This window comes from Abramis brama (assembly GCF_963993115.1).
Source record: "Abramis brama genome assembly, chromosome: 18".
In the NCBI taxonomy this organism is placed as follows: Eukaryota; Metazoa; Chordata; class Actinopteri; order Cypriniformes; family Leuciscidae; genus Abramis; species Abramis brama.
This window is the reverse complement of record NC_139980.1, coordinates 23,075,737-23,091,284: the sequence shown is the minus strand read 5'-3', so window position 1 is coordinate 23,091,284 and position 15,548 is coordinate 23,075,737. Positions and strand designations below refer to the sequence as shown.

Here is a 15,548-nt window from a genome sequence, read left to right as displayed (position 1 = left end):
ATAAAATGTTAGAATATGATCTGTATGTTATTCTGATGTTGATCTAGCTTACTGCTAGTCTCATACAGACAAACTAACATACTTTTCAACACATTCAAATGCAGTTTAGTGTGCTAATGTAATGTTAGACCAGGTGAAACAGCGCTGCGTTACCTCACAAGTTTAATTTGTCTAATAAACTGACCTGTGAGTAGTAATTCTGCGTGTAGTTTGGTAGAATGAAATGTCCGTATTCCTTTTATATCCGCGGGAGCTCGCGTCGCGTGTGGAGCTGATAGCTGTCTCTTAGCAATCCCGAACTGCTTCATATCACAGTCATGATAAAAGCATGGATGTATTCAGTCATCCATAAACATTATTAGATCGGCCGGCTTGTCGTTGACGACAACATCCATAATTCTTAGCATGTGTTGCGTCATCAAACTACGCCTTTGTTATTGTAAAGAGGTTAGCGACCCCTAGTGGCGAAAAATTCCATACTGTACGTTTAAAGGATGCTGTATATCAGGGCTATTAAATTATGTGTCTGGGAAGCCATGACCTGCAGAGATTAGATCCTGATTAAACATTAGGATTGGAACTAAACTGTGGGTCATGGCCCTGCAGAAACTGAATAGTCCGGCTGTGAATGGAACATATTAGACCCTTTTGTGGACCACACCTGTCACCCTAAAAACAGAGATCTACATTCTAGGACAACAGGAGGGATTGCCAACTGAGCCATTAATAAGTCATAAATCTTAAATTAAAAATGGCACCAGATCAGATGAGTAGATTATCTATACTGTGGCATTAGACAGGAAGAGAGAGATTCACTGAAGTTATTCACAAAAGCAAGACTTAAAACAGATGACAAAAGACTTGTAGATGCTTCCTTACTCCTTACATGTTCCAAAGGTCCAAAAGACCTTTTATCCTGCAGCAAACGCACAAACCAGTTCAGATGTTGAGCGACTCCAGTCCTGGAGGGCCACAGTCATACAGTTTACTTTCTCCCTAATCAAACACACCGAAAAAATATTTCTATGTCTTCAGGATTGCTTGAAAATTACAGACAGGATTGTTTATTTAGGGACAGAACAAAACTCTGCAGGACTGTGGCCTTCCAGGAACAAAGTTATCTAAACCTGTGGACAATAACTTACATAATTTAAATCATGAAAAAAAAAAAGATTTTAAATATTTATTACATATAAAAATATGACTTACAAGCATACTGAAAGTGTTTGTTTGTGATTGTTGACTAATTTCAAGAAAAGTGACCTAAATGAACTTTGGCTAGAACTTACCATAACCCCCATTATGAAATCCATCACCAAATCATGAAAAATTGGGAATAGCATGACCATACGGACACTATACTAATTACTGTAAAACAAGGATGATTTTTTTGAAAAAAATCAAATATTCCCTCTTGCCATCCAAAGAATCTTTGACCTTCAAGACTGTCGTTCAACTTTCGTTGAACGTTTGAGCTTTCGTTCAACTTTGCCAAGATCGACTTGACTGCAAAGAGTTTATCTACAGCTCATTAAATGGATAGTTCACCCAAAAATGAAAATTCTGTCATCATTTACTCACCATCATGTTGTTCCAAACCTGTATGAATTTCTCTGTTCTTTCTTTGTTCTTCTCACAAATTTAATTACTATGAGCTAAACTGACTTGTTTCCCTTATAACAACAACTAGAAAAAATACAGTTACTTCAGAACTAATACGAAAATAAAAAGATTCATGACATGATTCTTAAACATTTGGACCAGTGATATTACATAGCTCATAGTGAACGTTTTCCGAGGGATGAGGTTGAGGACCGATCACGTAAGAATGTGCATTTGATTTAGAAATTTCTATTAAGTAAAAAAAAAAAAAAAAAAAGTAAGTAAAAGAAAAAGAATAAAAAGTTAACAACTAATTTAACTAGGGCTATGATTCATTTTGACAGAATCATTGATATTGATCTTTCATCAGGCTCTTAATTATTGAATTAACTTCCATCAAATAAAATGTATTAGAACTGAGCATATTTACAGAGGGAAAAAAAATGTCAGTGTCACCCTTAATTCTCCATTATAGTTGCCCTTATGAAAGTTTACCATAGTTTATGCACGTATCCAGAACTCAAACGTGGTATTAGTAAGATCATGGTATATGATACCATATGCTTTGTTTATCACTTGATAGAGTGGTGCAAGTTTCATCAAACCTTTGGAGTATCATAACCTCCAGATGTCGCCCACATGTTATTGAAGCTGTCTTCGTTTAGAGAAGCAATTTTATAGAATTGACTTATTTCTTGTAAGGCATAAATTACTGTAATTTCTTTCGTACTATGGAATAAAATGGTGGCTTATCTGAAATGAGACAGCCTCGATAATGTATGCGACTGGCAAGTCCGAGGATGCAGCCTTTGATTTCGAACTTTGATTTTGCTCATGTTTTTATTCACTCCTTTAGGTGGACTTTTAGTGGGCTAAAGTAGAGAACAGTAAATGTGGGTTTAGGGGGTGATTTCAGACACAAAGGGAGAAATGTGCTTGATACTATAAAAACGAGTGCAGTCCAATGTACATCTGTAGCCCAAGCTCTACATCTAGTTGTGTAGTTATTCAGAACACGTGGATGTTGCTGTCCATTTATAGTCTTTTCATTGCGTAGTCAGCTCAGTAAAGCCCGCCACGGGCACCGGCGTCGAGTTCTTCTGACTCCCTTGACTTTGAGCCAGCCGACCTCGGCCGAGCACAGAGAAGAACTGAAACCTGTGCCCCATCTTCTCAGGGTTGATCAGCATGTCGTAGCTGTTGATGAGCTGCGCTCTGGTGGACGGGTCATGACAGCTCCTCAGGAGGACCTGAAACACAACATGAAAATACAAAGGTCATGAGATTAAGCAATTCTCCCTGAAAAAGTTTCATTGTTTTGGGTCAGTTATCAAAATACTACACACTTACACTTCTATTAGTGTAAGTCGATAGTTGTATTCAGATAGTTGTAAATACTATATCCTAGACTTGTAGTCAAGACCGCCTAAACCGAGACCAAGACACTACCAAGACCAGAGGGTATCGAGACCAAGACCAAGACAGACCAAGTCGAGACCAAGACCGAGACCAAGTCGAGACCGGAGGGGAAAAAAACAGACTAGTGTTGAAGCTAAGCAATAACTTGTATGAATTCAAGAACAGCAGCATACTAGGGTTCAGCCGCAGTTTACATTCAATACATATTAGACGGTATTACTTCAACTACACAGGCAGAACAATACAGAGACAGACCATGTCGTGTGTGACTGTGAGCTCACTGTAAATGTTTTTGCAGACTGGGTGAGATCAACTATGTGTAGCAATTGCATGACGGCTGTTACTGCACTATTAGAGGATTGAGACTCCCTTAACTTTTGTGTACTGTTGAGGACTGACATGACTGGTACTGACTGGTTCATCTGACAAAACATCAAACTCCTCCAAGACCATCTTGCTCCTCCAACAACTGTCTAAAGAATGAGAAATATGTAACCAATTGAAATTATACTTAATGTGTAGATGAAATCGTAACATCAAATTAAAGATACACAATTATAAACTTGGATTAGGCCTAATGTTTAGTCAACAGAGATATGCAGATGATATTTAAAAGACCATTTATTTAAGTTAGTCTAACACCATCTTAAATACAATACTGTAATCAAACAACACACACACACACACAGATATCAAAGACACAAATTCATCTAAGCAAATGCCTGCCTATCTCTGCCGATTTCGGAGTCTCCAAATGAATCCATTCTGCAACTTTTAAATACATAGCCTAATTAAATTTTTAAAAACGAAATTATAGGCTTAAGTGCAGGGTCCGAAAGTTGGTCGTTTTGTCACTATGGTTACACACACACACACCGTTGGCGGTGCGCTCAAAGTCATCTGTCAGTTGTGCAGTTACCCAAAATCTCCTGAATGAAGTTAAAACCCATCATGTCACTGATATGTGTTTTTTAAATCAAGTGATCAAAGTGCTCGTTGCCGCTGCGATCAGTGGCGCGGATAAAGTGTTTTCTCGTGTGGCTCGCGCACACGCCGCACTGTCTTCACTCGACCACTATGTCGGTCTGAGACAGCGAGACCTAGACAAGACCAAGACCAAAGACCATCAAGGCCGTGACAAGACCGAGACCACGTAACAGTGGTCTCGAGACCAAGACCGGTCTCGAGACATACATCACTACTATATCCTAACCCTAACCCATGCCCTAATAGAAAACTGTTTTTTTTGTAACATTGTCTTTACTGTCATTTTTGATCAATCTATTGCATCCTTTCTAAATAAAAGTATTCATTTCTTTTAAAAAAAATCTTGATGATCCCAAACTTCTGAATGGTACCCGACAGTAATTTAAAATGGTTCTACTGGCCTTTAACTCATGCACTCTCAGGGTCCTATTTTAATGATCTAAGCGCATGGTCTAAAGCGCACGGCGCAAGTGCACTTATGGCGTGACCGAATCCACTTTTGATAGTTTAACGACGGGAAAAATGGTCGGTGCGTCCGGCGCATGCACTAAAAGGGTTGTCCCTATTCTCTTAATGAGTAATGGGTGTGTTTAGAGCATAACGTGCAATAAACCAATCAGAGTCTCATCTCCCATTCCCTTTAAAAGGCAGTTGTGCTCGCGCCATGGCAGATTCGCTTTTTACATGAAGGAAAACTGCTTCTCTAGTGAGGAATCTGATCTGCTTGTGCGCGAGGTTAAAACGCGCAGACGATCTACGAGACAAAGTGCACGCGTGTTGTGGACCCGCCTATAGGCACCTATTACTAACGCTCTCTTTAAATAACAAAAAAAAATTGTGCCATTGACTTTAGACCAAGTTTCAGTTGGTCAATGGCCAAAAAATAATAATTGTGTGTCACATTGCTCAGGATGCTTTTGAAAGAAGCACACAGACATTACTTCAGTCATTCTCACCTGCAGGCGTGAGTCAATGCCCATGTTCTTCAGGAAGGATCTTTGTGTGACGGGTCCCAAGCAGGTCACCTGATTCCCTGTCATTCTCCTCAGGTAACTGAAGTCCACGTCTGCTGTCAAGTCTGCCATGCCAGGTGCTTCCAAGACATTGTGGAGGTGATGGCCTTTAAAGCCCTGCCACAAACATAAACTTTAACAACAAATTCATGCAGAAAAAACATGTAAATAATAAATTATCTTGTAGACAGTTGTAGGCACTTGCTAAATGTAACCAATGACGTACATCCAGATTTGGCGAGGGAGGGACATAAAAATTAACCCTAATGTCATTACAAATCCATACTTACTCATACCAAGATCAATAAGTACTTGAGGAAATTTGAGAGAAAAATGTGAGCAAATAATAAGTATGCAGCATAGTGGTGAAAAAGTGCATGGAGCACCTTGGTTTCCGGATGAACACCGAACATCCTAAACTTTTATACAGTTGCAATTTACCTCCCCTGTTTTAAGAGCCATGATCTGTATGTTAATGAAGTACAGACACCCCATTGATTTGAGATGGTTCTCACTGTCCCATTCTACAGTTCATTTGCTCAGGATTTGATCACACCAAATAGTGCAGAAACAATTAAAGGGTTTACTTAGATCTTCTTCTCGAAGATAAATCAAGCTTATTAGGTTAATTCAAGTATTCTACTGTTTTCCTTTTCCTTTAGTGCAAGGATGGGCAACTTCGGTCCTGGAGGGCCACTGTCCTACAGAGTTTAGCTTCAACCCTAATCAAACACACCTGAACAAGCTAATCAAGGCCCTCAGGATTACTAGAAAATTACAGGCAGGTGATTTTTTTCAGGGTTGGAGCTAAACTCTGTAGGACAGTGGCCCTCCAGGACCGAAGTTGCCCATCCCTGCTTTAGTGTAATGTATCTGTTTGTGCATGTATAAGATTTGCAAAGTTACACAGCTCATAGTCTCCCACAAAGTGATTTATTCTAACAGAGAACACTGATCCAGACCTGCCTAAAACACCTCGATCGAAGTCCAGAAATTACTGTCACAGTGTGAAATATTAGCATAATACCCACCCAAAGGCATACACAACGAGAGAAGACAAGGTGAACTGTAGTGCTGTCATCATGTCGTGTGTTTGGATGTGAAAGCCCCTTTGTTTGCCATCTGAATTGTTGAAATTAGGAATCAGTGGTTAATATTTAGTTATAATGATGTTCTTGAGCAGTACAACCCAAAAGTTTGCTTGTGTAGTGCCGGATATACACAAGTCATGCTTGCAATGTCAGTTCCAATCGATTTGCTTGATCGTCCACATTTTCAGAATGTGACTCGGGCTCTAACTAAGATGGTAAATTAGATGACATTATTAATTGTTTGTGTTTATAATTGCTTTAAAGAATCTGAAACTCACGATTATGGTAAGCGGCGCTACATTTTCAACACGCGCTTGGTGTTTGGCCAATCACAACACACTGGGACAGCTGGCCAATTGAGCACTCTGGGCTTTTCGGGAGGAGAGGGGCTTTGTAGAAATCAGCGCGTTTCAGACAGACTGGGAATAGAGTGGTGCAGATGTAACGTCACTTTGTAGGCCAACCAGCATTTCGCATCACAATGGTTCCCTCAACAAAAGCCCAATAGGATTTTCCCATAGGCAGATGAACACAACTTTTATTAATTTTGAAGCCTAAATGCAGTCGCCAGAAGTAAAAAGCTAAAGGTAGGCTATTAATTAACTACACCATGGTCACATGACTTCTACGTCACCATCACTAAGCTTCCAACAACTCTTTCAGTTTTTATCTAAAAACATTTTCCAGAAAGTCTGAGTTAGAATAGTTTGTAAGAACACAATTATAAGCATAACGATGCTGTAAAAGCAGACTAAGTTTACCTTTTAGTCCCATTTAGCCACTTATTAGCAACCGCCTTTTTCAAGACACGTAACAGTTTCAAAAAATCACAAGTGGGGTGAGACTGATGTATTTGTGTACAGTGCTAAAATGCAACTGAAAAATCATGTTTTTTGAACATTAAAGCATGTTAACCTATTCAATTACACCCACTGAACAAAATAAGGAACTATTAAAATAGCAACAATATGACTGCTTAAAAAAGTCCATGTTAGTCCAAATGAATACATTTCACAGCCCTGCAAATGATCATGTTCACAAGCTTCCACAAGATAAGAACACTACAACTATCCAGCACTGACCACATCAGAGAAAGCCTGAGAGAGATGACTATCACATGGCACTTACTCTGAAAGTATCAGTTTTTGTTCCATCATGCCCATAGTCTACAATCAATGCTGCGCCTCCGTCATCAGCAATCCGATTGGCCAGTTTCTGGACAATGACTGCACCTTCTGGACACACTTCCACATGCTGCCTGTTTTCATCTTTCTGAAAATAACAACTGACAGGGTTCACTGACAAACAAAATGTATAAAAGGATGAAACATAGAAATCTTTTCAAAACTCTTGACAACTTGAACTAACCATTCCATTTCATAAAAAGTTAAATTGATCTGATATTATTTAGAGACACAGGCATTAATGTTGGATTACCATTAAAATGGTGTAATTATGCAAAAAGGATGTTTCCCTTTTATGTCAACATTATTTACAGTATATATTGCCAGACTTTGGACAAGCACATAGAGGGATAATATAGCCCTCTCGCCCAGGCTGGAAGCATTTAGTAAAAGCATTTAAATGCTTAATCTTTTTAGTCTGGCGTTTGAGGCAGAGCAAAGTTAATTGTTGTTAAAGTGTTGTGGGAATGTACATATTTGCTCTTTTTTATTATATATTTTATACTTCTTTTTAACCTTACTGTTTTGGAAAGCATTTCAATTAACTGATGTTGCTTTTACACGGCCACATGACAAATGTTCTCAGTGAAGGAGGGAGAACTCACCTGTATAAGCATGCTGGAGGCCAGTGTGGGTCTGTGAGAAACCACAAATCTCAGTTTTTCTGGACTTTCAGGGTCAATATCAACCATCACCTCCCGCCAGCCATTCTCTGTTCTCTAAAAGAAAAAATCCTTTTATGTAATGCTAATGTTTACATTTTAAAATTAACTTAAGCTAAGCTAAGCTATTAAATTAGCTAAGATTGTACCTGAAACTTGTGAATGGGTAAAGCATCAAAAAACTCATGGGCAAGGAAGACACTAAAACCTGGCAAAAGGAAAACAGACTTTGATTACAACATGAAAGCATCATTACCTTATCAAGGAGAGAGTTTGAGTCAGTTTGATGTGTCCGTACCCCTAGGGACATCCTCTATCCTGTGGTACCAGTTTATAGGCAGGCCAGTAAATGTGGTGCCACTGCGGTAAACAAGCTGATCATCATTACATGTCCACGTCTGATCTCCAGTTAGACATTTGGCCTGAAGTTGACTTAACTTTGGGCTGACCTCCACAAGATGAACAGAGATATCAGTCTCTCCCAGGACAGCTTTTAACTGACTGAAAACCTGGCAAATAAGAACACAACACTTGCTTATAACACTTGTAACACAAGAATGAACCTCATTGGTTCTTGATGAAGTTCAAATGTGCTGCGTAACACGAGAATGAACCACATTGGTTCCTGCAGAAGCTCAAACATGCTGCGTAACACGAGAATGAACTTCATTGGTTCGCATATTTTATTCTTTTTTTCCAATTCATATTGAATGCTTAATGAGGAACACTTACTGCCAGACGTTACTGGAGCTTTCAGTGGGACTGTGCTCTACGGTCAGATGAGCTGCTACTAGTGCACTAAACTGGATGGTTGACAAAAGGTTTACAGAACTCAATGGATCAATTTCAAGTCTGAAAGACGAACTTTTAACACGTGTAGTGACAGCTAAGAAATCACAAAAGATGCACTGAAAAAAAGAAAAAACTAAATCAAACCTGTGGGCTAAACTGAAGAGGAGAGTCCACAGGTTTCTTATGGAGTTTTGATTTAGTTTATGATTTAGATTATTTTTTGAATCTTAAGAACCTGGAGAGATTCTGTAAGGAGGAATGTTTTCAGATCCCTTGCTATGTGTTCTTCAACATCATTAAGCATTATAGGAGAAGCAATCATTGTGGCACACAATTTTACTTGGATTTAAAAGTTAAGATTTTTGTGAAGGTTTTGAATGAAAGACCAAGAAGCAATTTTACACATTCTGTTTTGCTCATATTTACCAAAAGTGCCAGTATTAATGAATTTTATGGTGCCTTTCCCTACCAGACAATATCCATTAGAGTATTTACCCTCAGGATGTCACTGGCCAATGAACCTCTACCTGGTCCGAGCTCCACTAACTGGAACACACTGGATTTCCCCGCAGCCATCCACTCACTGACACACCAGACACCCAACAGCTGTGGAAGAAAGACCATATATATATATATATATATCTATATCACACACTTTTTTAAAATAAATGTTTGGTTTTATATTCAATTAATATTAAAAACAATGCTTACCTCACCAAAAATCTGACTGAGCTCTGGTGATGTAATAAAATCACCACCTGCTCCAAGCATGTCATTTTTCACATAATATCCCTGAAAACACAGAAAACAGAATTTAGATTTTTGGCGAAAGAGCAATTACTATCTAATTAGCTCTTGTAATGTCTAAAAGTGGGTGGGTAGATTAAAATTAATGCATAAATGCTTATTGTTTTAGACTGACATTTATATAGTGTAACTAAAGGCACCAGGGGGGCGGTGCCACCGGCTTGGGCCCGCAATCGCTGCTCGCAGCTATATTTAAAAAATTAGGTTTACTTAATTATTCAATAATATATGTTATTGCGAATATTATTGTTACTTGTTCACCATTGTGTCAGTGTTTTATTCAGTGACTTCCTTGCACAAAGAACAACATAGTGACGAAACGCGTTTGTCCGTTTAGGGCCACTGTAGAAACATGTCGGCGCATTTCAATGTAAGGGGACCCGCGGTGTATGTAGATAGAAATGGCTCATTCTAACTGTGCGTTCACACCGCCGGCGGCGAGAGCGTCAAAGTGGCCGGAAGCCATTCATTTTCAATGAGAGCCGTTGGCGAGCTCCGGCGAGGGCGGCGCGGCGCATCTTGGACGGCGAGAGCAGCGAGAGGAGTTGAAATCAAGTCAACTTTATGGTAATAAGCTATGACGCGGTTCGGCGGCAACCAGCGGCAACCAATCGGAATGTAGAAGTCCTCCGCCTGAGAGGAAAAAAATCACGCATTCTAATCTACGTCAGAGCGTCCCCGAATCTTTCTCCGGCGTCGGTGGCAGGGCGGCGAGAGCGAATTTTGCCGCTCTCGCCGGCGGCGGTGTGAACGTACAGTAAGGTAATAAAAACATAACGGAAGGTCTTTATACACCACTGAAAACATAGTTATGTATATGATATTGCATTTCTGTCAACAGATCCTCCTAAATATTACACAATGCACCTTTAAATGAATACATTGTTTAAATGAATACATTGTTAGCTAAATCCATGATTTGTATATGTACATTTCTGAAATACATAACTTAGACAGTTAAGCTACATCTGATAACAGATCAATCTAAATTGTAATGTGGACTCGTGCATTTTCTGTAAAGCTTCTTTGAAACGATGTGTATTGTGAAAAGCGCTATACAAATATGCGAATGCGAACTGAATTGAATAATTAATTTAATTCGCATTTATTTGTATAACGCTTTTCACAATACATATTGGGATGAATGAATAAATTCACAATACATATTCAGGGAAGTCAATTAGACTATCAACTAGACTACATTTTATTTGATGGGGGAGGGTAAGGGACCTAGATAATAATCTTTTCCAACTAAATGTATAAATTTCATAAAATTACCCAAGATTGCACCCAAGATTTTTTCTAGAATCACTTTCGCTGCTTTACATTAACCACTAGCCAAGTTTATATTTTACATACATTTGTGTGTTTTTTTTCTCAATAATTAAGTAGTGTGTATTTAGTGGATAGTGTTTAACACATGAAAAATAGTGATCATCAGATCTACACACAAAGGTAGATATTCTACAATAATCAGGAAAAAAACAGCACAGATATCATATCATTATCGGACCAATACTCCGAATTGAATCGGTTACGAAAAAGGGTATCGTGCACCCTAATTTAATCGTTCAAATAAGGACTGCAAAGTTACATTTTTACCCAGCCCTAATTGTAATGAGACAACACAGTATAAAAAGTGATTGTGATATGATACATACCGACAATGGATTAGTGAGTGACTCCCTCATATACTCAGCTACTGAGATTGGACCTGTGGCAATGATCTTGGAAATAAGATGTTTAAGGATGGATGTGTTTGACTCTAGTCTCCAGATGGAAGAGTTTGAGCAGGATCGGTTTCCACACATGGTCCACAGCACTACAACAGACAGAACTGTATCATTACTATGCAGCTCTTTTGTTCTATGCATAACAAAAAAAATTAACAAGCACATCTTGTAAGAAAGGCTTAATGGATTGTACAAAAAAAAATCAACATCAGCATCTTAGAAATTATTTCTGAAGGATCATGTGACATTGAAGACTGGAGTAATGGCTTGTGGAAATGTAGTTTTGCCATCACATGAATACATTATATTTTAAATTATATTAAAAAATAAAACTTTAACTGTAATAATATTTCACAATATTACTGTTTCACTGTATTTTTGACCAAATAAATGCAGCCTTGGTGAGCAGAAGAGACTTCTTTCAAATATCTAAAATATTCCCAATACAGCATGCTTCGAGTACATTATTGCTTTTATAAAATGGTTACCACACAATACAAATATTAAAGCTGAAAAAATATATGGACTAATATGGGTGCGCAACGTTATTATTTCTTGTTGAGGTGAAAAGCTGTCTCATGATATCAGTATTTTACACCATTTAAAATCATAATAGCATAGTGCTATTGTGAAATCACAAACGCTGTGATTCAATTAAATAAATATACGCGCTGCGGGTTTTAGAGTGAAGCAAGATGCTGTAATTATTAACGTGTGCAGGTTACGTGTTTCTGTTCACAGTAAATGCTGCTCCACACAAGCCCAGCCTCTGCATGTGCTGCTTTTTTGGGTTTCCAATAACATGCATTTGGGAACGCATATAAAGTCTGACGTGCTTTGTGTTTCATAGCGAAGTGTTGCACAGTTATCATTTACATATTTATAGCAAGTTTCAGCAGCTCGGTTAACAAACTCCATATCTGCATATGCTGTGAGTCTGGGTTGCTTAACTTGCTTATAATGTTCATCTGGGAACGCAACATATTTCACTAGATTTATAAACCTACGCCAACACAGGAGAATACATCAATATATTACATCAATGCATATTGATCATGCTGTAAGGTGTAACAACAACAATCACCAGGCTGTTGGCGCCTTCTGCAGGCATTTGTTATAATACGTCATGTACACAAGTTGATCATGTTTAAATTGTTTATTACATTATGTATTTTAAGGTGTTGTCCAATAAAATCATGATTATTACTTGCTTTTGATACTTTATTTGAATCCATTATTATTACCTCATTGTTATATATATATTGCGCCACCTGACATTTTGGGGGTTTAAGATACCAAATCATAAATTCATATGTATTATATTTAAATGTACTAAAAATGAATTTAAACTAAATATGTTTTATAGAATAAAGTGACATGTCATACATTTATCAAAATTTTTAAAAAGGAAATAATGCACTTGGAAATGTATATATATCCCTGTTTCGGATTAGCAGTATTGTTTACACTATTACATGTAAAATGTAAGCAGTAGACTATGTGCATTTACCGTATGCATGCATAGTATTTAATAATTATTTGATTAGACCTCAAGTTTTATTTTGAGTGACACTCGAAGAGCTAAGCACGCGACGTATTGAGATCATATGACAACATTTCAGCACACATTTATGAAACGTTTATCACTATAGATATTTTGGTGTTCAACACGTTAATTTATAGTGTATCACTTTGAGCATAATAATCTCATCTCACCTTCTGGCATTAGCCGCTTCAGCCTCAGCACAGTCCTCATGCTTCTCTCATTAACACCTTATTTCATGCCCCGAAATCATAAACATTAATGAGTGAACATTGACGTGCTACATACACACACCGCTGTCACAAGTCCTTCTTTTCTGAGTCGTCTTCTTCTGTTTATTGGCAGATCGCACTTCAGATCAGTGTATTACTGCCATCTCCTGGTAGCTTACAATAATGCCCTTCAACCCTCCCTGACCTATTTTTTACAGTCTATGTCCCTGACCATAGCTGAAAGCTCAACAAACCAGGGGTGTTTCTCAAACGGAAGGCTGCATCCTGCTGAGGCTGTGTCCTTCCTAGTCCAGTCCTTCAGAGGCTTGTAGGCTAGAGTCCTCCTCATTATTAAACGCTATGAGACGGTATAGGAAGTGAGCATGACTACGTCATAAATGTTTCCACCCCGCGTTCACGGCACTTAAATACAATTTAAACTTATTTTGGAAAAATACTTTGTAGGCTATTACAAATCTTTATATTAACTGGCTTTCTATTAATACAGTACAGTGAATGACAACCATCTGCGGTTTCCCAGTGGCTTACAATACTAGCAGATTAGTGTTAGGTGATTACAGCAAAACAAAAGATAACATATATGATTTCTTGTCCAAAAACATTATTTTTGTCTTACATTTTATAATAAACTCAGACGAGCTCAGTACCGACTCATTTTCTGTCAGTTTATTTTCGTGAATTTGAATATGTGCAAAGGATTGTGGGTGATTTAAGAGAGCAAAGGATTCATCCCATGCATCCTTCAAAACAGGCCAAAAGAAAAGAAGGAAGAGAAACGAAGGCTGCCTTCCAAGGATCCTTCAAATTGAGATGGCCTTCTGCGAAGTTTGATGACGTGGCAGCCAAGATTTGCAGCCTCCATAGGATGCAGCTTTGCATTTGAGAAGCACCCCACCTTTCATGTTGAGCTCCCCTGGCTTTACTTCCGGCTCTGCACACTTCAGAGAAGGAAGAAGGAACACCAATTATATTAATTACTTATACTACGGGTCTGTTGCATGCTTGATTCTAGTTGACGAAAAGGTGTGCAATTGTTTTTCAGGAAATCTAAAAGTCGTTTCAGGCAGGTCTTGATTGCATTACAGTTCCATCCCACATAGCAACATTGTGTCGGCCCAGATCCGGCCCACATCTGGCACATGTGGAATGATTATCTGGCCCACATGCTGCGTGGAATGACAGGGCGCACATAGTGCCACATGTCAGCCAAGAGCAAAAGAATTAAACCAGAACTGGACCTTATCTGAGCCACAAAATCTGCGTATATTAACTATTGAGTCATGTCAACCTTAATAAGCCTGTTAACAAGCAGAATCATTGAAGGAACAAAGAGAACAGAAAAAGAGACTAGCAGAAACACAAGAAGTACAACTGACTTCCAGCCACAGTCTTAGATGAAATCAACTGAAAAATAAAAGAAGACATTAAATCTCTAAAGATCTCAGCAGAGGAGGATTAAACATCTCCAGAAACAGCTTCACGTATTACTAACCAGATCGACTTTATTTCTGTCAGACGTCTACAGAAGTTCTTATTGAGAATTAACAGAGGTTTAACTCTAATGTGTTACATCAACTCTAGTGTTTCCATTAATTGGGCCCTTAACTCTTATTATATATTTTGTCTTTTTTGGCTGATGTGACAGTGTGTTTGTCAAACACATTTGCAGTAGTAAAGAAAGCAAACCACTAGCCTGGGCCTTGTCCAATTTCCGTGTTAAAAAAAAAAAAAAAACAGCTTGTACAAAGCTCCTATATGTCACAATTCCTGTTGCAAACAGTCAAAGTGACAAGGAGCCACATTGTCGGCAGGAATCGAACCTGCACAGGGTCCATCCCAATGAATTTCAAGTCCATCACCTTAACTGCCAGTGAGTCACATGCTATTTTATTTTCTGGATGTGAGAAACAGAGGACACCGGGGCCAGCCATCAATGCGAATGTGAGCAGCAGAGGATGCACTCGGCTAAAATACTGTGATGGTAAAAAGGAGTTCAACGACGTCTTCGCCTGCACGAAAACCTGCTCACTTCAGGCTTGAAAAGAGATGTGGGTTGCCCAATTTCCGTGTTAGAGAAAAAAGCAGCTCGTACAAAGCTGTCGGGCGGAAACCTCCTATGTCCAAATTTTGTCAATTTCATATTTTTTCACAAATCAATGCTATTGGTCAGTCCCGACGTGGGTCTGTTATTTTTTTACAAAATTATTAACCAATCTAAAGTGTTGAAAATAGCTTGAGAGCAAATCTCTTAACTCCATTGGACACTTCAACTGTCTGAGAATCCTCGTAACTCCACCTCTTCTTCACTCCACGGCAGGACCCTCCGCAGCATTTTGTCTCCTCAAGATTGAAAGTCGCAACGATTAAGAAATCCTCATCGAGCAACACGTAAAGCAAGCCTTAACTATGATTTTATCTGTTTTAAACTGTAATATCAGTTATTGATGTATTTTAAATATCTACTTATTACTAGGCTTATTAT

The 15,548-nt window shown here is 38.5% G+C and overlaps 1 protein-coding gene across 1 annotated transcript; it reads right to left on the bottom strand.

Annotated features, from left to right (window-relative positions):
* Positions 1-1,169: 1,169 nt before the first annotated feature.
* ndufaf7 (NADH:ubiquinone oxidoreductase complex assembly factor 7) lies at positions 1,170-13,170 on the bottom strand. Its single transcript, XM_084090613.1, has 10 exons — positions 13,007-13,170; positions 11,219-11,379; positions 9,462-9,542; positions 9,246-9,356; positions 8,257-8,467; positions 8,108-8,166; positions 7,902-8,015; positions 7,241-7,384; positions 4,965-5,138; positions 1,170-2,852 (listed from the first exon to the last, which is right to left on the bottom strand). The coding sequence occupies exons 1-10, from the start codon at positions 13,044-13,046 to the stop codon at positions 2,649-2,651; spliced, it is 1,299 nt and encodes a 432-aa protein (XP_083946739.1). The 5' UTR covers positions 13,047-13,170; the 3' UTR covers positions 1,170-2,648.
* Between the last annotated feature and the right edge of the window lie 2,378 nt (positions 13,171-15,548).